Source organism: Mandrillus leucophaeus, unplaced genomic scaffold (genome assembly GCF_000951045.1).
Source record: "Mandrillus leucophaeus isolate KB7577 unplaced genomic scaffold, Mleu.le_1.0 Scaffold10, whole genome shotgun sequence".
Lineage (NCBI taxonomy): Eukaryota > Metazoa > Chordata > Mammalia > Primates > Cercopithecidae > Mandrillus > Mandrillus leucophaeus.
Genome location: NW_012098098.1, coordinates 5,305,404 through 5,328,251, shown reverse-complemented (window position 1 = coordinate 5,328,251; position 22,848 = coordinate 5,305,404). Strand labels below are relative to the sequence as shown.

The window sequence follows — 22,848 nt, the reverse complement described above, 5'->3', positions numbered from 1 at the left end:
CCTAGGCTCACAGCATGTGGGAAGGCTGGTGTCTCGGGATCCTAGGCTCACAGCATGTGGGAAGGCTGCTGTCTCGGGACCCTAGGCTCACAGCATGTGGGAAGGCTGGTGTCTCCGGATCCTAGGCTCACAGCATGTCCACACACACATTCATTCTCTCTCTCCCCCCATGAGCAACTGAAGAAGGACGGTGCTGCTGAGTGGCCAGCAGTCCCTTAATGACTCTTCACAGTGGCCACTGGCACATTAACAGTCTGAGAAGAAAGTTTAACAGAGTAAAATGTATTCAGGCCACCATCTGGCAAGGTCATTTGACCAAATATACCTTTTTTCCCTTGAAGATCCTTATTAAGGTGAAGGAAATCATGTTCTAAGGCAACCAGCTCCCAGCTGGAATAATGTGCCCCTCGGGTGCCCCACAGCTTTCTGGGGGGCTCATGGATACAGACAGCTCTCAGCAACGCAGTCTCCAGATCCCCACCTTCCAGAACGTCCTGTTTCCTAAAGAGGACTCTCCGAGAGCGAGCATCTCGATGTGTGTGTTCCCTTCCACGAAGCCCTTTTCCCACCTAAAAACCACCTCTGCTCTGAGCACACTGGACGCACCATCCACCTAGGGCGCAGACCCCAGGAGCCAGCACAGGCCACCTGAACACTGGCATGGTGGTGACAAAACCAGCGCCCCGCCGGCTGACTACAAAGCCCTCGGTAAGCCAGCTGGGTTGCAATCCTTTGCTTTCAACAAAACAGATGGAGATCATCAAAAACAGTTTCTGAGGACGGACCACTGAGACCCCTGGCACATAACTCAAGGAAGCTGAGGACTCCTTCCTCTCCCACATATTACTGGTGTGACCCGAGTTTCCCAGTACCCTAGAGCTACAAAAACCAAAAACAGCAGAACCAACGTGGAATCCTCTCTCATCTAAGCAGTCAAAACATAATCAATCATCCATCGATACAATAATTAACCAAAAAGCCCCATCTAACTACTCAAAAATATATTCCCAGTATTTTATTATCATGAATTAGTTCTAAGTGGGTGACACAGTCACGCTGTTTTGTTCAACCACTGTAGTAGGAATTCAATCCAAAAGGGGTTTTTTTTTTTTAGCCCTTAGGGCCTTATGGTTAGGAACACAAACTTTTTCAGCTTCGATTTACATCCCTGTTTCTGTTGCCCAGGCACGCGACAGCCATGCTAACAGGATGAAATTCTGTGAGGGAAATGAAACGGAAAGCAAAGTTCAAAGAACAGAAAGTGATAGAACATTCGACTGCCAAAAGCTTACTGAAGAGACGTTCAAAATGCATCATGATATTTACATTATAATGGAAAAATTTTTAAAAAAACAATAAACCAGTTTTGTTTTTAATGATCAATATTATAATGTGCTGTAAAAGTAATTTATTTTAATGTTTAAACAACGCCAGAAACTACATGCTTTCAACTAATGCAATTTAAATCAACCTCAAATTGCACAAAAGAATACATTTTTTAAAAATTATGGAACAGTAAGGAGAATGAAGTCCCTATCTAAGGACTGATGTGGAAAAAGTGCCACAACAATACTAAGCGACAAAAAACACAGGTAAGTACAGACACATATGTGTGTGCATTGAAATGTGTCTGTAAGGATAGTCAAGAAACTGAGAAGCAGGTCACTGAGCCTCATGAGACAGGCCCTGCAGCATCTTCGCAGCACAGACAGCGGCCCACGCAGAGAAGCTATTAACCTGCTCAAGGCCACACAGCCAGTGAATGGCAAAATCAGGTCTGAGGCCAACATACAATATGTGACAGGAGCTGACATTCCTAACCAAAACCACTCTGACCCACAGCCCTCAGCCTTTCATCTGTTTTGCCATCTCCTCACTACGCTTTAGTTTTCCACGTGGCCTTCCCCTGTACGGGGTCCTTCTGCTCATCCAGTGGTGTCTCCCAAAGTCCCTAGGAGAATGCACAGGACATGGCTGAAGACTGCTCGGGACACGGAGAAATTCAAGAGTGAGCCTCCCATTTGAGTAAAATGCCTCTCGATCCGCTGGTTCACATGCTGCTGCTCTGCATGCTGAAAGCAAAGAATGAGAATCCCGACCCAGAGCAGAACCCACCAAGCAGGATGCCAAAAGGCAGCCTAGAATGTTCCCATCTACTGTGCAGGGTCAGTTCTGAATTCCACCAGGAGGTGCTAAACTAAAGGTGACTTAAAGTCTGAGGGCTGACTGGCGGGAGCCGGCGGCCACCATGAGACCCAGCCCGGAGTGGGCACTCGGGGACCCACCAGGAAGTAACAGTCTTCATTCTGCTGAGCTCAAGGAGTACTGAGTACTTCGTGTACATGTCTCGCTCCCAGCCATCCTGGCTATTTTACCCGCTTTACCATGAAGACACTGATGCTCAGAAAGATTAGGATCTGTCCCAGGTCTCACCACTTACCAGTGACAGAACCCGTGTTCAAAACTAAGTATTTCTCATGCTTTTAGTCACCTGCTGGACAACAACGGCAATAATCCCATTTCAACTACTGCTACAACTCACCCTTTCATTGTTTGAGGTTTTTAACTGTTTTACTTTGATAGATTTAAAACAAAACCTCTTCAGCCAGGCGCAGTGGCTCTCACCTGTAATCCCAACACTTTGGGAAGCTAAGGCAGGCAGATGACTTGAGCCCAGGAGTCCAAGACCAGCCTGGGCAACACTGTGAGACCCCATTTCTACAAATAAAACAAAATAAAATCTTCCACTCTGAAAGCTGTCATGGCAAACATTTTCCACGCTAAGCTTATAAAGTGGCCTTGCACTTCTCTTCTGCTTCAGGGAACCACCTCATCTCGGAGCCCTAAGCACCTGTCCCATGCTCTAGGCAACTGACAGGGCGGCCCCTGTTGCTCGTGGACCACACAAAATGGAGCACATGTGAAGAGACATCAAGAGGCTTTGTTCAAGTACATGCAAAACAAGCCACCAAAATAAGACATAACATTAAAAATCTTAAGAAATGCAAGATTTAAACTATTTTCACAAATTTGTGTTTGCCATGTTTTATTACAAAAGGAAATGAAAACTAAGTTATTCTGAAGCAGAGACTTGAAAACCTACGCAATGGTTCAGAGACAATGACACGGGAAGGAGGAGGAGAGCAACGCTGAGGACCAGAGCCCAGCCAGTACCCGAACGAGGGCCCAGCAACGCTGAGGATCAGAGCCCAGCTGGCACCCAGACAAGGGCCCAGCAACACTCAGGACCAGAACCCAGCTGGCACCCAGATGAGGGCACTGTAACACTCAGGACCAGCGCCCTGCCAGCACCCAGGACGAGGGCCCAGCCAGCACTTCAGAGCAGCAGAACATCTGACCCATGCAGCCAGTGAGCAGAACCCGAGAGCCCTCACAGCAGAGGTCAGCATCGGAAGCCAGCTCCAACTAAGCGGCTCAGGCCACTGAGACGCCGGGTGGGTCCCGGTCTAAGACTGGGGCTAGGCTCCATGAAAGCTGTCGAATGCGGAAATGACGGGGCGAGAGAGTCACCTGATCTGCAGCGATGACTCCAGACACCACCGTGGGTGCCTGCTGGACACACACCTCTGCCTGGGCACAAATGATCACAGGACGGAGAAGAGACACAACTCTGTTCTCCGCCTAACCCTCAACTCACACAGAGATGCCGAGAGGACAATCTGAGGAGAAAGCAAGCACCAAGCCTCCAAAGATGAGTTGAAACAACTTTCAAACGTCCCAGGGCCAAACCCGCTAAATATGCACCTAACACATCTGCACTGAATACTCAGCAAGTGAGAAGCCCACCCTGGGCACCGCAGGACCCCCAGCCTCCAGGGGCTCCCGCTCCAGCTCACCGCGCGAACAAGGCCCAGCACGCTGCTTCCCCTCGGCGCCCCGCTGAGCCCAAGATCTTGACCCAGAGCTCATTACCTGTGGAGTCCAGTCACCGACCACTCCCATTCACGCCACAATATCCGGCTGTGTTTCACGGCAGGGAGAGGAGGAACTTCACCGGGATATCTGACGTATATTTGAACAAAAACAAGCTTTTGTCTCCTTCCCACCGAGTGCAGCCTCACCACGTGACACGCTGCCGCCACGGGTAGGCATCCCTTTTATAATTCAAAGTAATTATTATCAAGTGCAGGTTAGAAAAGCTGATATTAGTTTTCTAATTTTTATGAATTCTCTCAAGGAAAAATATTTCAACAACAGCGAGGTAAAAAGAATTAAGTAATTTTTTCTGCTTTCTACTTATTAAGAAAAAATGGACAGATTTCTTTTAAACTCCAGTACCTGTTCCCAAACAACATTTTCTCCCATGGATGTTTATGCTCCTGCATAACACACAAGGACCAGGGCCAAACAAAAGAAGAAACTGGTTTGATGTAATGTGCTTACAAAAAGAGGAGCTGCTCAGAGCTTCAGCGGGAGGAAAAGCAGGCCCCCCAAAGCCCCCCAGGCCAGGGCAGCCCATAGTCCACTTCCCTCGCCATCAGGGCCTGTCCCAGGAGCCCCCGCACATCCAGACTGCATTTCCCAAGCCCCTTCTGTGCACACACGGCCCTGTGGCCCGACTCCACCCATGGACTCTAACAGGCGAGAGGTGTGTCACTTCCAGGACACAGGTTTTAACAACAGGATGCACCTTTTCACGTCTCTCCTCTTCCCAGGCTGAGGACCCCAAGGCCACAGGGTGAGCACACGGTAGAAGGCTCAGGCATCAGAGGCACCCGGGGCAGTTGTGGGAGGACGAGAATTGCCCAAACTGCCCCCTGAACAAGCAAGATGCACCCTCCCACTGCGCTAATCACAAGTCCAGGGGACCCTCTACTGCCATGGCTCATGTCACCCAATTAATACCATCAGCATTCAGACTAATCAAACATTTACTAAAGTATATTTCTACTGCTTGCAGGTTCCAGGGGTTTTTTGGTTTGTTTTATTTTATTTTTATACACGGGGTCTCCCTACGTTGCCCAGGCTGGTCTTCAATTCCTGGTCTCAAGTGATCCTCCCACCTCAGTCTCCTGAGGTGCTGGGATTACAGGCCTAAGCCACTGCACCACGCTAAAGATTAAAAACTCATAAAAACATGATCTAACAAAAAATACCCAGGGGTAAAAATAAATTGACATTAAAATTTTCTTCCTAATATCTAACGAAATAAGCAAAACAGAACATAAAGCCAACTCTCCGAATAACCACTGCACCAGAGAAATGGGAGTAACCTTTAAAAAGTCACTGCTAAAGAAAGAAGCTTCTAGCTTCTGGCAATCAATCGGCTTTGAGAGGCTCCAGATCTAACTCCTCACGCTGCTGTCCCCAAGGAGCCCTGCTTGTGCGCTGACAGAGATCTGTGATTTCAACCCAACAATCCCAAATCAGAAGGGCCAGCAGGTCAAGGACGTGTATGTTTTCCTCCTCTTTCCTAGAAGCTACAGAAATGACTACTAGTGAGAAAGGGAAGCAGCGTCAGAACTGACTCCACAGAAGTCAGCATGCTGCAGCGGCACAAGACGGGGGGTTCCTAGGCAACATGTTTGGGTGAAAAGCCACCGAGGACCCTTTCCATGCTCGGAGGACGCCACGCACCGCATCCTGGTCTCTAACGCCAGGGCCCTCCGCGCACCGCATCCTGGTCTCTAACGTCATTTTTCAATTCACAGAGAAACAGCTGATTCTAGGCTGGGAAAGGCACTCACAATGAGCCGGGAGAAGTATTTGGTAGCGCTGTGCAAGTAAAAAGTGCTCAGGCCAGGCATGGTGGCTCACATCTGTAATCCCAGCACTTTGGGAGGCCAAGGCAGGTGGATCACCTGAGGTCAGGAGTTCAAGACCAGCCTGGCCAACATGGTGAAACTCCGTTTCTAATATAAATACAAAATTAGCCGGGTGTGGTGGCAAGGCCTGTAATCCCAGCTACTTGGGAGGCTGAGGCAGGAGAATTGCTTGAACCCAGAAGGCGGAGGTTACAGTAAGAGATCACCCCACTGCACTCCAGCCTGGGCAACAAGAGCAAAACTCTGTCTCAAAAGAAAAAAAAAAAAAAACCACTAACGATGAAACACCTACAATGAAGAGGGAATGGAGGGAATGTCAAGGGGCACAGGAGCCAACTGACAAGCTGCCAGTGGCCAAAGCTGGAAGGATGTGAGCACCAGAATGAAGCAGAACTGGATTCTAACCCACGGAGTAAAGTACATCTCCACGAGCAGACGTTGATGGAAACAGACGAGTGAATAAATGAATCGCTGGGAAAGAAGAGACAAGCCTCCCAGGTGGACTAACAACAGTATCTGTGACACTCCACCCTCGAGGAGGCGGCACACAACTCCCCACTCCACAACCGGGTGATGGGCATAGCGGCTTCCTTCCAAAGTGCAGGATGAAAGTGGCAAGAGTCACCTGACTGTGGAAGATGCTGAAGAGCACACCGCAGCCAGGTGATCCACATCAGCATCAAGCACTGAGTCCTGCTGACGGTGCTGGCCAGGACAGGATGTGACAAGAAGGACTTCACCTCCGTGTCCTTCCTCCCCAAAACCCGTGACCCCAGTCTAGTCAGGAGACAAATTCCAACAGAGGCACATCCTACAAAATACCCGACCCAAAGATCCTCAAAAAGTTGCCAAAAACAAGGAAGTGTGAGAAACGGTCACGGATCAGAGGAGCCCAGGGAGGCTTGGCAACGGAGCGTCCCATGGACCCACAGACATGAAAACATACAGTGGGTACCATGAGGAACAGTGTGTGGTGTTTCTATATTTATTAGAAACACCTATATTTATTAAAATAATTGAATTTATTATTAAAAACCTAGGCTTCACTGGCAAATTCTATCAAATTTTTAAAAAGAAATAAAAATCTCACAGAAACATTTTCAGAAAATAGACAATGAGGGGCAGCTTCCCAGCTCCGCTGCTGAGGTCAGCATTATCCTGATAACAAAATAAAGACATGGTAAAAAAAAAAAAAAAAAAAAAAAAAAAAAAAGAAAACTGCAGACTAACACATCCCACAAACACAGACGCAAAAACTCTTCATTAAACATTAGAAAACTGATCGGCCAGGCGCAGTGACTCACGCCTGTAATCCCAACACTTTAGGAGGCCGAGGTGGGTGGATCACAAGGTCAGCAGATCGAGACCATCCTGGCTAACATGGTGAAACCCCGTCTCTACTAAAAATACAAAGAATTAGCCAGGCGTGGTGGTGGGCGCCTGTAGTCCCAGCTGCTCGGGAGGCTGAGGCAGGAGAACGGCATGAGCCCAGGAGGTGGAGCTTACAGTTTATATATATACACATATATACATATAAACTGATCCATAAAGCAAAAGCAGAATACACGGAGATCAAGTCAGGTTTATGATAATAGAAATGCAAGGTTCGGTTAGCATTCGAAATCGGCGTAATTCACTTTAACAAAAGAATCAAAAAGGAACACCATACCATCATCTTGGGAAGATACAGAAAAGGCATGTGAAAATCCAATGTCCGTTCGTTCATGTGAAAAACTCCCATGAAACAAAGAACAGAAGGAAACTTCTTCAACCTGATAAAGAGCATCTGGGAAAAATGTACAGGTAACATCAGACTTAATGGTGAAAGGCTGGATGCTTTCACTCAAAGATCAGGAATAAGGCAAAAATATTGTTATAAAGAAAATGCACCGAAATAAAGATCATGTCCAGCACATTAAAGGAAGGGAAGGTATAGAAATTCTATAGGAAGAAGCAAAACTCTATTTAAAGGCAACATAATTATGTATATTTTTAAAATAAAATCCCACAGAAAATATAAAACAAGTTCATTTAGAAATGGCACAGGATAAAGGTCAGTAAAGAAAAATCTATTGTACTGCTATATCCTTCCAATGAACAACTGGATACTGAAATGTAAAATACAATACCATTTATGATAGCATCTGTAAGTATGAAGTACTCAGAGATAAATGTAATGAAATATGTACAGGAGTTGAACACTGAAAACTGTATAAGACTGCTAAGATAAATTAAAGACCTGCATAAATGGAGAGACATACCATGTTCATGAATCAGAATACTCAATATTGTTAAGTTGGCAATTCCCCCAAATTGATCTACAGATTCAATACAATCCCAATGAGTCATGAGTTATTCTAAAACTAGAGAAGTGCTCCAAATTATTAGAATGTGATTATCATCACAACATTTAAATTTATGTTTCTCATTGGTCTGGTTATTAGATTGTATCTCTAAAGCATATGATTATGTGAATAATTCTGGAAGTTGTATGTATGTAAACTGTATGTTTTCTTTGGCTAGTACTCAGTCCGAGCCTGTAGAAGGTATCACAATTAGGTCACCAAAAATATGCAGCTGTGCAAGGTACTCTAGTCCAGTCAGGAAAAGAAATCACATGTACACGAAATTAAATGCAGGCAACCAAAATTCAACTATTAAATAAGAAAAGAATTAAACAAAACCATCTTAGCTGAGACCAGACCATTTCTTCACAATTCAAGCAGCTCTCCCTTGAGTTTGTCAGATTCTAAAGCCTATGAAATGCTATAATTTTGACTGGGAATGTCAATGACCCAAAACTGAAAAGACTGGTTGACCCTGGCCAAGAACTCTGGTGCTCCCATGCCAGAACAGAGATGCCCAGAACGAGGCCTAACTCTACACACCACCACAACAGCCTTTCCACGAGTATCTATCAACACAATAAATAAAAGACCCTCTAGGAAACAAAACAAAATAAAAGACCCTCTAGGAAATGAAACAGAGAATGAGCAGCCAGCATACTAGAGGGAATTAAAATCATTCCTTAAACAAATATTTCAATTCTCCACAGGTCAACAGTCAGTTCTGAGGAAAAGAACAATTTCTCCCCCATTGAGTCTTACATGACCCATCTCTGGAAAACATACTTTAAAAGAAATCACACTTTTAAAAATTTCCAGAACTAGTATTATACAGAAGCCTATGGTTTACAATTGTTGTAAAATTGTAGAAACATGCTAGTTCTTAATTCTTTAACGTTCTTAAAGATAAACATCTATGACTTTGAAAAGCAGATTTTTAAAATCTATTTTTTAATTAAAATAAACTAAAATAAAATTAGCTTGTTTTTATTTTTAAAAATAATTTTGCGAGTCAGTCAGTATGTTCAGTTAACAAAAACAAAGCAGAAAATCCTGGGCTGTGAGCTGCAGTCTGAGCTGCCCAGCAGCCAACTCCACAGGTGTGCTGGGCACACAGAGCCCTGTCACCCGCCCTGTGTCCTGGATGTGCACAGCCACGCGGGCCTGCACCCCTTGACGGGCAACACTCCATGCTCTGCTGCATCCTATTCACACCACTGTCTCTGTCCAGCTTGGAAGTACAGACAAAGGATGCTAACATTTACTTGTATAAGTGTGAATATGTGCGTGCCCTGGATCCCTGCAGGCCATGTGACATAATGCCCCAACTGACCTGTCCACACTAGCATTCAAAGGACAGGCCCAAACATCTTTAAAGTTAAAACCTCAGGCTGCTACACCAAAATTACAATGAAGCAAAATTCTGCACATCTGCAGGAAGAAAATAAGCACCTACCTACAAAAATTAAAAGACCATTTTTCTTGTCCCCAAGTGGATGATGGCTGTTGGATGAGGCCCATCCAGGTGACTCGCATTTTTATTACAATGATTCAACTTTAGCTTCAAATAAAAAGGGCTTTCTTCTTCTTTCCTTTGTTCTCGAAGTTATTTAAAGAATCTCATTCCGGTGTAGAACCCAAAAATCTGGATCCAAAATGCCAAGTGAGGCAAGCGGCACTCCACTGCCTTTTTGTGTTCCAGAGAGTAAAAGGAAAAACTCATCAGCTCTCAGCACCGACAGCACAGACTGGTGCAAGTCAGTTTTAATGAGAAATAACCCACAGGTGGGGTGGATTTCCACACACAGACAGGGGGCCTCAGTGACGCCCCTGCTGCTGCAAGGCTGTGCCCGCCCTTGAAGGTTGGGCTGGCTCTGAGCAGATGCAGCCGCTCTAAACAGAAGGGCAAGTGACACCGCAGGGGGCAGCTTCTCGCCCTTTCTCCGGGGGCCTCATCACAACTCAAAGCCCCTTAAGGTGTCTGCATCTGTGCTATAAGATTACACTCGGACTTCCCAGCTAATCCCTCACAGCAAGGAGTGAGCCCTGGGAACCCTGGGCTATTTTAACAGCATATGATTTGGATATAATACTATCTGTGACTCACATACTCCTAATCTTCATTTAAAATACCTGAGTCCCGGCCGGGGGTGGTGGCTCACACCTGTAATCCCAGCACTTTGGGAGGCCGAGGCGGGCAGATCACGAGGTCAGGAGTTCGAGAGCAGCCTGGCCAACATGGTAAAACCCCGTTTCTAATTTAAAAAAAAAAAAAAAAAATTAGCCAGGCGTGGTGGCGTGCGCCTGTAATCCCAGCTACTCAGGAGGCTGAGGCAGGAGAATCGCTTGAACCCAGGAGGCAGAGGTTGCAGCGAGCCGAGATCATGCCATTGCACTCCAGCCTGGGCGACAGAGCGAGACTCCCATCTCAAAATATCTGAGTCCCAAAATAAATAATCCATAGAAGCACCTTATTATTTGGAATGCTAACCAATTTTTAACTTTGTTTGGAGACTTTTCCTTTTCAAAGTTCCACTGCCCACATTTTAGACAGACAATTCTCATTCACTCATATGTGTTTACAAATTAGTAATTTTCTAATTTAAACATACTTTTTTTCATTGACATAATGGGATTAAGTTCTTATCTGCTACTTCTCTCCCACAATTTTCTGTCAACAGCTTTCAACTGTTGGCAATTTTTATTTCTAATTTTCAGGACTTATATGGAAAGATACCAGCCTGGCCAACATGGCAAAACCCCATCTCTATCAAAAAATACAAAAATTAGCCAGGCACAGTAGCATGCACCTATAGTTCCAGCTACTCGGGAGGCTGAGGTGGGAGAATCGCTTGAACCCGGGAGGGAGAGGTTGCAGTGAGCCGAGATTGCACCACTGTACTCCAGCCTGCATGACAGAGTGAGACTGTCTTTTATAAAGAACTTATATGGAAAGAAATGCCAGACTTAATAACACCCTTTTTGTTTTTGTTTTTGTTTTTTTTTTTGAGTTAGGACCTCGCTCAGCCTGGAGTGCAGTGGCACAGTCACAGCTCACAATAGTCTCACCCTCCCAGGCTCAAGCAATCCTCCCACCTCAGCCTCCTAAGGGATTATAGGCGGGTGCCACCGTGCCAAGCTAATTTTTTTATTTTTTTGTAGAGATGGGAGTCTCACTATGTTGCCCACACTGGTCTGGAACTCCTGGGTTCAAGTGATCCTTCCATCTTGGCCTTCCAAAGTGCTGGAATTATAGGTGTGAGCCATCGCACCCAGCCTCCTCCTTTAAAAGTCATTCAAATATACCACATTTAAAACTTTCCACCAGGCATGGTGGCTCACGCCTGTAATCCCAGCACTTTGGGACGCCAAGGAGGGTGGATCACCTAAGGTCAGGAGTTCAAAACCAGCCTGGCTAACGTGGTGAAACCCTGTCTCTTCTAAAATTACAAAAATTAGGCAGGCAGCGTGGTGCATGCCTATAATCCCACCTACTCGGGAGGCTGAGGCAGGAGAATTGCTTGAACCTGGGAAGCAGAGGTTGCAGTGAGCCAAGATTACACCACTGCCCTCCAGCCTGGTGACAGAGCAGAGTCTCAAAAAAAAGGAAACCACTCCTCTGTTTTCTTGTGATTTTGCATAAAATATATTTTAAATAGGATTTTAAATAGAATATATTTTTATCTTATTTAAAGCTATGAGAAAATAGAACAATTCTTCTATTAATCTTAATTTTTACAAATAATGGTTTTATTAGCAATATTAATAACCCCCATGTTGATATACAAAAAACATATTCTACAATAGGTTGATTTTGCCTTGCCAATACAGTGCTTTCAAACCAGAAGATCTCACACATCTGGGTTAACTGGATTGTGCATCTGAGTCAGTATTAGGCAACTTTACTCTTATTTCACTGCTTGTTGACACGCAGAGAGAAGCACGGGGGATTTCTGCCATGGCAGGTCTGTGGCCAACATCCGCCCCATGGATGTGTTTTCGTGAACACAGACACTGCTATCCTCAGAAAGCAGGAGGACCCTGGGCTGAAGCAGCCCCAGAGGAGCTCCAGGTCCTCTTCCTCTCATCTTCTTTTTTTTTTTTTTTTTTTTGAGACGGAGTCTCGCTCTGTCACCCAGGCTGGAGTGCAGTGGCCAGATCTTAGCTCACTGCAAGCTCCGCCTCCCGGGTTTACGCCATTCTCCTGCCTCAGCCTCCCGAGTAGCTGGGACTACAGGCGCCCGCCACCTCGCCCGGCTAGTTTTTTGTATTTTTTAGTAGAGATGGGGTTTCACCGTGTTAGCCAGGATGGTCTCGATCTCCTGACCTCGTGATCCGCCCGTCTCGGCCTCCCAAAGTGCTGGGATTACAGGCTTGAGCCACCGCGCCCGGCCCCCTCATCTTCTTTTTAAAGATGAGGAAACTAGAAACTCAGATGGAAAGGAATGCGTGACTTGGCCAAGGTCACCCCAGTGTCCGTCAGGGCAACTGTACCAGCCAGAGGCCCGAGCTCCACCCCATGCAGATGGAATCCAAACAAGGCACCCTCAAGGCCAACCCACGACGGAAACCACACTCCAGCCTTTGGAGTTCTTCACACAGGAATTTCTCTCCCCATCACACATCGTCAGTGGTGGAATCTAACCATCGATTTTGTCAACACTTTTCCCAAGTGGTGACAATGACCTGCCCAGCACTGGCACAAAGTGACAAGTGACACGTGATGGGCAGCCATCCTCCGGCACATAAGGCTCTGGGGACAGGAGAGGTTTGTTCATCCTTGTGTTTAATTCCTCAGAACAATGGTTCTCAATGCAGCCCAGGGGTGCTTTGAGATCTGGTGGGACATATTTGGTGGTCAAGATTCAGAGAGTACTGGAATTTGGCAGGCAGAGGTAAGGGAGGTTGAGACGTCCTTCAATGAGTGAGACAGTCTCACCCAACAAAAACCCTCCATGCACAAAACTTACAATGAACCAGAACTTCACGAGTGGAAAACAGGCTTCTAACTCTCTGAACTCAGAAACTTACTCTATTCAACATTTACACACAAAACATTTTTGCACGGTCTTACTATGACTTGAAATTTCCATGAATTCAACTATTACATAAGTCTAGAAAAATTTATAGTTTGCTTTATTTCAAAGTTCATTAGCAACTGCTCACTATTCTGTAACATTCCATCACCAGCTGGGGGCTGAACTCCCAGTGTCACACCTGGGTCCGTCTGCAGGGACCACCCCCCAATCACCAGGATGCAACACACCAGGTGGGACGTCTGGCTTTTTCACGGCCGACCATCACCATGTTGAAATGTGTTGTCTTATCACACAATACTATCACATTTATTCTCTATAGCTAGGGCAGTCTATTAATTTTAAGTTATAAATTACATTTTCTTTTTTCTTTTTTGAGACGTAAGTTGTATTTTCTAAACACTGCATTTTAGGGTAAGAGGACATTACCCCAAAAAACTATCCTTAAAAAAAAGGCATTGGGCCCAACAGCTTTGCACAGCTGACCTGAGAGCCCAACAGCGTCCCTGCACAGAGGACACGGTAAACAAACTCCTGCTGGGGGGAAACGCGAGGGACAGCATATGTGCAGGGTGAAGGCCCCGTCTCAGAGGAGCACACGAACGCTCCCCACCTCCCGCCCGCGAACTGAAATGCCAATTCCACCGCCAGCAGCTGAGCTTGGAGGGCGGGGTAGCGTTTCCAAAACCCCCGGCACGCCTGAGAGTTCCAACAGGCACCAATGCTTCAGCTAGCACAGCAGCCATCAGCTGGAGCTGCCCCCAGACAAGCCAGGACAGCCAGCCACCTCGGTACTAGGGTATGTTCACGAACATCCCATGCCCAGCCAGCCAAGGAGCCCCTGCTCTCCCTTCCCACACTCCCTGGCAAGGTCCACAAAGCACCTAACCCAGCGACAGCCGCCAGCACACATGGGCGGCAAGGTCACAACAGTCCTTCCAGGCTTGCTGCGGCTCCCATTCCTCGGCATTCACATGTCCTCCCCGGCCCCACCGCTGCCATCCCATCATTCTCTCTCCTCCCAGACACACCGGGCAGAAGGCTGCGGCCAGACCAGGGAACCTGAAGAGAGCAGCGCTCAGTCAAAAGGCCACTCGTCAAGCACAAAGCCATGCCGTGTCCGCGGCCTTAAGCAGGACTTCTTTCTGGCCAGGTGTGGGGAAGGCTAGCAACGCCAGAGCCTGAGCTTCAGCACAAGTTGCTAGCTGGAGCATCTGACAAGAAGCCTTGGATGAGTGGACACCAAGCAGCTCTGAGACTTTCTAAGACATCATAAAGGTTCTACTCAAGCAGTTCACAAACCACCACACAGCTTTCTAAGATTAGACTCTACTTTTTAAAAATAAGCAAAATAAAAACTGCAGGCTTGAATGGAAAGTTTGGTATAGTCACGTGAAATGTATAAACACCACATATGAAGAAAAACGTATCTAAAGACTAGCCAGATAGAGTAGGAAAAAGGAAAGAAGCACATATACATCTTCTAAGATTGGGGGGGTTAGTTCCAAAGAAAAGGTGCAGGGGTCTGTTTTGTGGAAAGGACACGTGAGGATGACTTCAGGTCGTCCTGGCAGGATGCCACATGCTCGGTTTCGGTCTAACTAAACTCAGCTTCAGTTAGAAACTGCTAAGGCAGACACCGCGCATCTCCAGCAAACTGAGCTACTAAGCTGCGGGCCTGGGCGAGGAGGTGACCCGCTTCTCCCCAAGTGACCTGAAGGCCCCGGCACCCTGGTCTGTTCTTACCATCGCACTTTGTTGCACGTCTGGGTTGCCCCAAGAGGGGAGCCGGCCACCATGGGAACCTGGATGGGGCTGTGCTGCTTGTTCGTGACCAGATCCAGCTTTTCCTCTAAGGATTTACAAGTGGCCTCCAGGGCCTGCAACTTGGCTTCAATGCTATCCAGCCGCAAGCAGATTGTCTGGTTGATGGAATACAGGAATGACTGGAAGTGAAAAAAGACCGGCTTTAGGAAGGGTCTCCTGAACTGTAAGAAGACAACCCCAGGAAACACCGAACAGCTATTTCCTGATCTCAACTCCATCTATTCGGACAGGACAATCTCCACACTGGAACTGGCTGGTTAGCTACGAGCCAGAAGCCTGAGAGTAACGAGTTCCCACTTTACACATGAGTCACACGTCCTGTTTGAAATGTGATGATTTCATCATGGTTTCACTTCTATGTGCAGTTGCAATTCTTAGTTAAGTCCACTTAATTTTTAAAAAGTATGTACTTTAATATGTTATTATTAATCAGTAAATTTACACAAAAACTAGTCAAATCTTCTCAACAATAAAAACAGATTACACCTAACATCAAAACAGCGTAAAAGCCACAGGCCATGCACATTCACATCACACCCCGCTGCCTAATCGGAAGCTGCCTAATCGGAAACGGTGACTGGATCCCCTGTGGCCCTGACGGATTCGGTCCTGAGGCTCCCGTGGGGCTCCTGAGCGGCAAGCTCGCCACCTAGTGGCCGGCAAAGCCGGGCTCCACGTCTGACCTTTCTCCTCCGGATTCCTAACTCCAAGTAACCACCATGAGCAGTGATGTGTCGGACTCAAACCCAAGAAACAGAGAAACACACAAAGCAGAAAGGGAAGAACTTCATTTCCCCAACTGCCGTCCCAGCCAGGAGCCGCCAGGACCACATGTGGAAACGTGTTCATCACGCAGGAATTCACTGAGCAAAAGAGACACCCTCCACCAGGGCTCACCAGCAGACAGAAGGACACTCCTTCCGGGCTAGGGAGGGGCAAGCTGGGGGAGTGCCCACCAGCCCCGCTTAGTAGTCAGGAAGGCTGGCACCTGCCTTAAGAATCAATAGCTGAAAATACCACAGAATTTGTGTTTCGTCTTTTCTCTCTCTTTTTCTGCCCATGGCCTAAAGAGTGTGGGGCCCAAAGTGCACACATCAGAAGGAAGAGGGAGGTAGGTGCGGGAGAGCAGGGGCGGCACTGCGGAAGCCACTGAGAGCTGGCTGTGGAGCTTGCACACAGGGGAGCGGGAGGCCGGCCCACACTCGCAGGGGAGCAGGAGGCCGGCCCACATTCACAGCGGAGCAGGAGGCCGGCCCACACTGGAGCTGGAACAGCTTTCCCACTAACTGCGGCTGACCTACAGCCCACTCTCCTTTCTGATCTAAGGGGAATCTGCAGAATATCAAAATTACAGTGATATCAAACATCATGTAAGCTGGCATGGAAACCTGGTGTACATAGTGGCAGGGACAGCACTGCAGGAGGGAAAATCCACATATTGCCCAACAACTCACCTTTTCTCAGGTCACCACCTCTCCTGGCAACATTCACCACTAGGCGCTGATATAGACAGGAGCTAAAGAAACCAAGTGAAATTCACCCCCCTGACTGACTACTCTCTGTTGGAATGACGCTGAAGGCCCGTGTGACAGAGGGAAGGAGCCTCGGTGTCAGGTGGACCCAAGCCCACGGATGACACTCAGTCAGCTTACCTACAAATGAGCACGGTCCATGGCATGACAAACATGCGTCGTCTTGAAAAGCAACAATGGGTGGCTGAATCCCTGAATGGCCACTGACAACCCCACTATTTTCACCAACTGGAGAACATCAAATGTTCGGCTCTCAAATTCTTTGAACAGTGCGCCCACGTTATTTTAATTCTGAACTACAAATGATTCTGTCTGGGGTTTGGGGGAAAATCACTCTTACATGCTAATAAAACAACCTAGAGCCACACATGACTCTACGCAGGTCACATTCAACCAGGGGCCCAACCTCTCCTCAACAGTAGGACAAGGACAAAGGCAGGGCCGCTTCCATGCCCACTTTATATATTTCTGTGCTGGGCGTAACAGGTGTGTCTTCTGCGATAAAATTACAACTGTATTTATTTAGGGGATGAAAATGCAGTGTTTACTAACAGAACCACATCCTATCGACTGGTTGGAAACGGGCATTTTACTGTGAACTTATTTTTAAGTTTTTCATACACATTTACACTGCTTCTCCTTGTTAACAAAACAAATTAAATATGACCAAGTAGAAACCCTGTGTAGGTAGAGGAATTACATGAAAAGTGACTTTGGTTTTGTGTTGCTCTCATAAACTTCTCACACGTGCTGGTATTTACCTCTGTGACTCTGCAAACACTGGAACCAATCAAGCAAATTCAAAGATCCAAAAATAATTAACGGAACGAGTGGTTCTGAAGAACCCCATCCAGTAAACTTTAGAATCTAAGTGACTTAAAATGGCAGACACAGAAGTCATTCATCACTGGTAGAAAGTTCACTTTCCTTCCACCCAAAATGGGCCTGCAGGTGTGTGGGAAGATGCCTCCTTCAGCAGCATCTCAAGGTAAACAATTCTTACTCTTTGTGCTCTTCAAGAGAAAAAAATGGCTCACACTCTTCTGTAGTGGGCTGCCTGGTGATACAGCCACATCCTAAAATGTATATCCACATCCTAACCGCTAGAATCTACCCATGTGGTCTCTTTGGAAACTGTGCAGATGTAATTTAGATGTAATTTAGAAACTCTTTGGGTCTGTGCAGATGTAATTTAGTCAATGAGATCAACCTGGATTAGGGTGGGCCTTAAATTCAATGGCAAGTCCTTACTAGAGGAAGAAGGGGAAACAGTCACAGACACACAAAGGCGGCAGCAACATGAAGCGGAAGGTAGAGGCTGGAAGGAGCCCCACAAGGTGAGGGAGGCCCGGAGCCACTAGAAGCTGGAAGAGGCAGGAAGGATCCACCTTCTAGAACCTTTGGAGGGAGCCAGACCCTGCCCGCATCTTGGTTTTGATCTCTGGCCTCCACCGCTGACAGGCTACATTTTTAGGCCATCTCGTTGATGGTGATTTGTTACAGCAGCCCTTGAAATCTGCAGTGCATTACACATTACGGAACAGAGTCAGATTTTTACCTTTATAGACGGATCCTGGCAATTGATTTCTAGTCGCTGGCGTTTCAAAGCAGGTTCGTCTTCATCTGTCACTACATGATTCTCCAAAACAACTGAAATCGGTGACAGAGAAAAAAATGTTTAACATGAAAAGTTTTACAGAATTATTTTAACATTAAGACAGTAAACAGCGCTGACACCTTAAGGTTGAATGAGAAATAGCAGAACCTATTTCATATTTTGCCTTTTTAAACTTATTCTCAGTCAGCAGAAAATAGGATAACTCCTTAATCCCAAGAAAAGCCCAGACACTGGGCAATTAATGTGCCACTGAGTCAGTCCTAACTCCAAATCTGCAAGCTTCTGACTCAATGCTCTATGGGGCTGCCCTGTTTGGTTTGATAAAACCCAATCGATAATAATGATTTCTTCCCCACTTTAAAATAAAGTTGTATCTGTTGGTCACCTCATTCCAAACTCAAAGCCACTCTAACTGCAGGTCCAGAACTGAAAGGGGAAAAACAACACTGAATATCACATCGTCATAGGTGCTAATAATCAAAACAGTCTCAACCTGAACACACTAAGTGACAGAACCCCAACCCTCCCAGCACAGCTGAGACCAGCTGCCCCCATCACACAGCCAGCCTCAGCTGATCGCCACGGCTTCCCACAGGATAAGCAACTCGGCCCCAGCTCAGGGCGGCCACAGTCCGGTCCCAACCTCCTTCCTTTTGTCTAAAATTGACTACAAAAACAAAGTAAAAGATAACCTCAAAATCAAAGACCAAAATCGGCCACAACTGCCTCATCTCTGCAAACCACATGTCTATCTGTCTGTCACTCTTCTAGTCCTCTCTTTTCCTTTGACCTAGTCAATTTTTAAAAATTTACATATTTGCAGTTATAGACAGAAGTTTAAAAGGTCAACAGTTCTTGCTAAAGATTGTAGATTGTGCCACGAGTGTTTTTTTCTTCTCATTTCCTTGCCTGAAATGACAGTGTGAACTGTCCAGTGCATTCCTACCGTGCTCTATTCTACACGCTCACACGTCAAGAGAAACAAACGGTACACATGTGGGAGGTGCGAGACCATCTACCGCGTCAGCAGGTTTGTCTGCAGCCTTCCTCTTCACTGAGCAACAAACATGGACTCTGTGTTCATATTAATCTTTCTTTTTTGTTTGTTTGTTTTGTTTGTTTTCGTTTTTTAGAGATGAGGTCTTGCTATGTCACCCAGGCTGGACTCAAACTCCTGTACTCAAGGGACCCTCCACCTCAGCCCCTGAGTAGCTGGAACTATCCAGGTTATAATATTAATAGCTTTAAGTTTTTAACAGTAATACCAGTGTGTGACTATTTACAAAAATGAATGCCAGTATACACGAATAGATGCTATATACATGCATACATATGAGCATGCTTACTGTAACGCTCCTGGTAGAAAAAAATCAGAAATCTGAATGAGGCCACTGGGAATACCCTTGAGCACATGCACACCTTTGGCACACCATCTGCTTTCAAGGCACCCACGTCACAGCCAAGCAGGATGACCTCACTGTGGCCAGATGACACCCGCCCCACTCTGCTGGTGTGGACTGTGCCCCAGCCCTTCCCATACTACCAACCCTCCAGCCGTCTCCACCAGGGAAATCTAACCACCTTCTGTCCAGCCCCACTCAAATGCCACCTTGTTCGGGAAGCCATTCCTGGAAGAGCCTCAGCTCACACCTGTTTATACTTTTATACTGTGACACCAACGAGGTGACAGCACCCACCCCAGAGCAGACCACCCTCCCAGCACCTTACACGCAAGGCTGCCCACAGATGTGGGTGAAGCACTCCTGGCTGGCATTCAGATTCTCCAGCTGCTAGAGGAAAGCCAAGTGCACAGGCCTCTCTGGTCCCTGCCTCCACCTCCACCAAAGCAACTCCCCGCGGAATTATATAGATTGACATTCAGAAGAAGATCTTAACAGGAAAACAAAAAAGAAGGTCCATGCCTTTAAGCCTGTACACACTAGATGATTCCGCTCAAAACTCTGAAACTTAAAGATGCAGAATTGTCCCACAGTTCTAACAGGAACCTCTCACAGGTCCTAGGCAAAAGCAGTCAAATCTGATGTACCCAGTGGGAAATTATCCAAAGCCAAGGACTACTGTCGGCTCACAAGCAGCACATGGCCCTGCCTTCGGCCTCATGACTCCTCAGAGGCAGGGAGCGCGTCAATCATCACCACCTAAGCCTTTGCAGATGAATTCTCACGTAACGAAACTTTTCAAACTCCATGCCCGCAAGTGCCTGTGGTTAGTCAAACGTTCCCAGGACCTCAGTCAAAGGCTCTTTACTCTCATTGGAAACTGGTCATCACACCAGGCCTGGAAGAACAGAGAGAGACCCTCGCACTTATTACTGTAACTTTTTAGTTTGTTGAGAAGAAAACAAGTCCAGAAAGGTTACGGGACTTCTCTGGGGTCACAGAGCTAGTTTCGTCATAAGGGCAGCAGACAGGCATGCAGTAACTCCAGTAATGACTCCACAGATAATGACACAGCAAGTGACATTTATTTTCTTCTTTGTACTTTGCTGCTTTTTGTATGTGTTGCTTTTTATAATTTTGTATGCATTACTTTTAGAATTAAAATAACTCCTTGTTCATTTTTAAAATATCAACATCAGGCTGGGTGCAGTGGCTCACGCCTATAATCCCAGCACTTTGGGAGGCCGAGGTGAGTGGATCACCTGGGGTCAGGAGTTCGAGACCAGCCTGGCCAACATGGTGAAACCCCTGTCTCTACTGAAAATAGAAAAATTAGCTGGTCATGGTGGCAGGCGCCTGTAATCCCAGCTACTCGGGAGGCTGAGGCAGGAGAATCGCTTGAATCTAGGAGACAGAGGTTGCAGTGAGCCAAGATCATGCCACTGTACTCCAGCCTGGCGACAGAGCAAAACTCTGTCTTAAATAAACAAATAAATAAATAAAGACATCACAATCAATCAACTGCAATGACAGGCCTTATGCAAGTCACAATTTTTGCATTCAGACAGGTAGAGTTAGCACAAGCCATGGTCGGTACACATCAAGTCAGATGATCCTAGAAGTCTTTCTTTTAAATAAAAATAAGAAGAAATTGGAAAGACACACACATCAACAATTTAAAAGCTGCTACAACCAGTAGGATTATGGAAAATTTTTATTTCTTCTACTTTCTTGACTATCCTGTTAAACTTTATTAGATGTATACTTTTGAGATGAGGAAAGTACTTTAAACCCACAATGAATGCAAACATGCGTGACACACCAAGGTACCTGCAGCTGTGCACACCTTCTCCTGGGTCCAGACTGCAGGCTTTGTACTGGGCAGGCCAACGAGCTCTGCGCACAGTAGGCTTTTAACAAATACTCAAGAAACCATAGTTCTCAGGCATTTAAGGAACAGAGATGGAACAAAATCAAGATTCGAAATTATTTCTCTAAGCTTTTTTTGGGCCACAGTCTACAAAGAGAGATTTATTGGGGAAGTAGGCTGTCAGAACTTTAATGGTTCTGAAATCACTGGAAATGATGTAACTGGAACAGTTTTCTTTTACAAGATTACAGTGTATGTTTTATAAAGAAACTGTCATTTGCCTTCTAAACTAGAAACAGGAATTTGTAAAATAATGTGCAGTGATCGTGTGGAAAACTAACCAACAGCACTCCTGAAATGCTGCCTTCATGTTCCCCTGGGACTGCTCACCTCACCCCAAAACTATTTCTATTGCCCTCCCCTTCCAGACTACAACTAGTCTCCACATGTAGTTTCCTCGACTAACAGAGCAAACAGATCATAGGAATGGACATCAGACTTCCTTATGAGAGTTCTGAAAATTCTCTCTTCTGGAGGAATAAATTGTCAGCCTTTCGATTTGAACATTCCTGAAAGAATAACCAGGCAACCGAAACACTCAGTGCCTTAGCTGTGGTGGGCTTGTCACTTCAAACTTAACAGAACAATAAAACACATACCACTTTACAGAAAAAAAAAAGAAGAAGAAGAAGAAGAAGAAGAAATCTCTTTAAAACAGTAAGTGTGGACAAAGTGTTTTCACAGATGAAGAGATGAAGTTCCTGAAATTTAAGGTTTCATTTCTCAAGGCTCTCCTTTAAACAAGTTTATTATTTCAAAGTAGACATGTGCCTTTAACATCATTTTTAAAAATTACCAGCCTTAGCAAAGGTGTAGAAAAAAACGTGTTCTCAAGCACTGTCAGTGGAAGAATTAGTAAAACATTTCTAGAGAACCTCTCAGTGTCTTAACAAAATTTTAAACACACGTAGCAATTTTCCTTCTGGGAACTTCTCTATTTGCCAAGATACATATGCAAGGATCTTCCCTATAGGGTTGTGTATAAAGGAAAAATCAGACAGACTATGCCAGGAGCCCCCGAAGGGAAAAGTCAACTGTGGAGGGGGCACCTGTGAATGAATTCTGCGGAGTTGCTAACAGAGCAGACTTTCACACACAACATGGTAAGGTTCCACGATGCTGCACACAGGGGATTACACACACAACATGCTAAGGATCCACGAAGCCGCACACAGGGGATTACACACACATCATGGTAAGGATCCACGACGCCGCACACAGGGGATTACACACACATCATGGTAAGGATCCACGACGCCGCACACAGGGGATTACACACACAACATGGTAAGGATCCACGATGCCACACACAGGGGATTACACACACATCATCGTAAGGATCCACGACGCCACACACAGGGGATTACACACACA

General features: G+C 46.1%; 1 protein-coding gene across 1 annotated transcript in view; it reads right to left on the bottom strand.

Moving 5' to 3' along the window:
• BANP (BTG3 associated nuclear protein) overlaps nt 1-22,848 on the bottom strand; it is a 133,972-nt gene that overhangs the window by 74,312 nt on the left and 36,812 nt on the right. The window contains exons 3-4 of the mRNA XM_011972408.1: nt 18,085-18,176; nt 14,914-15,113 (exon numbers count right to left, since the gene is read on the bottom strand). Coding sequence (XP_011827798.1) covers nt 14,914-15,113; nt 18,085-18,176 — 292 coding nt within the window. The remainder of the gene's footprint in view (nt 1-14,913; nt 15,114-18,084; nt 18,177-22,848) is intronic.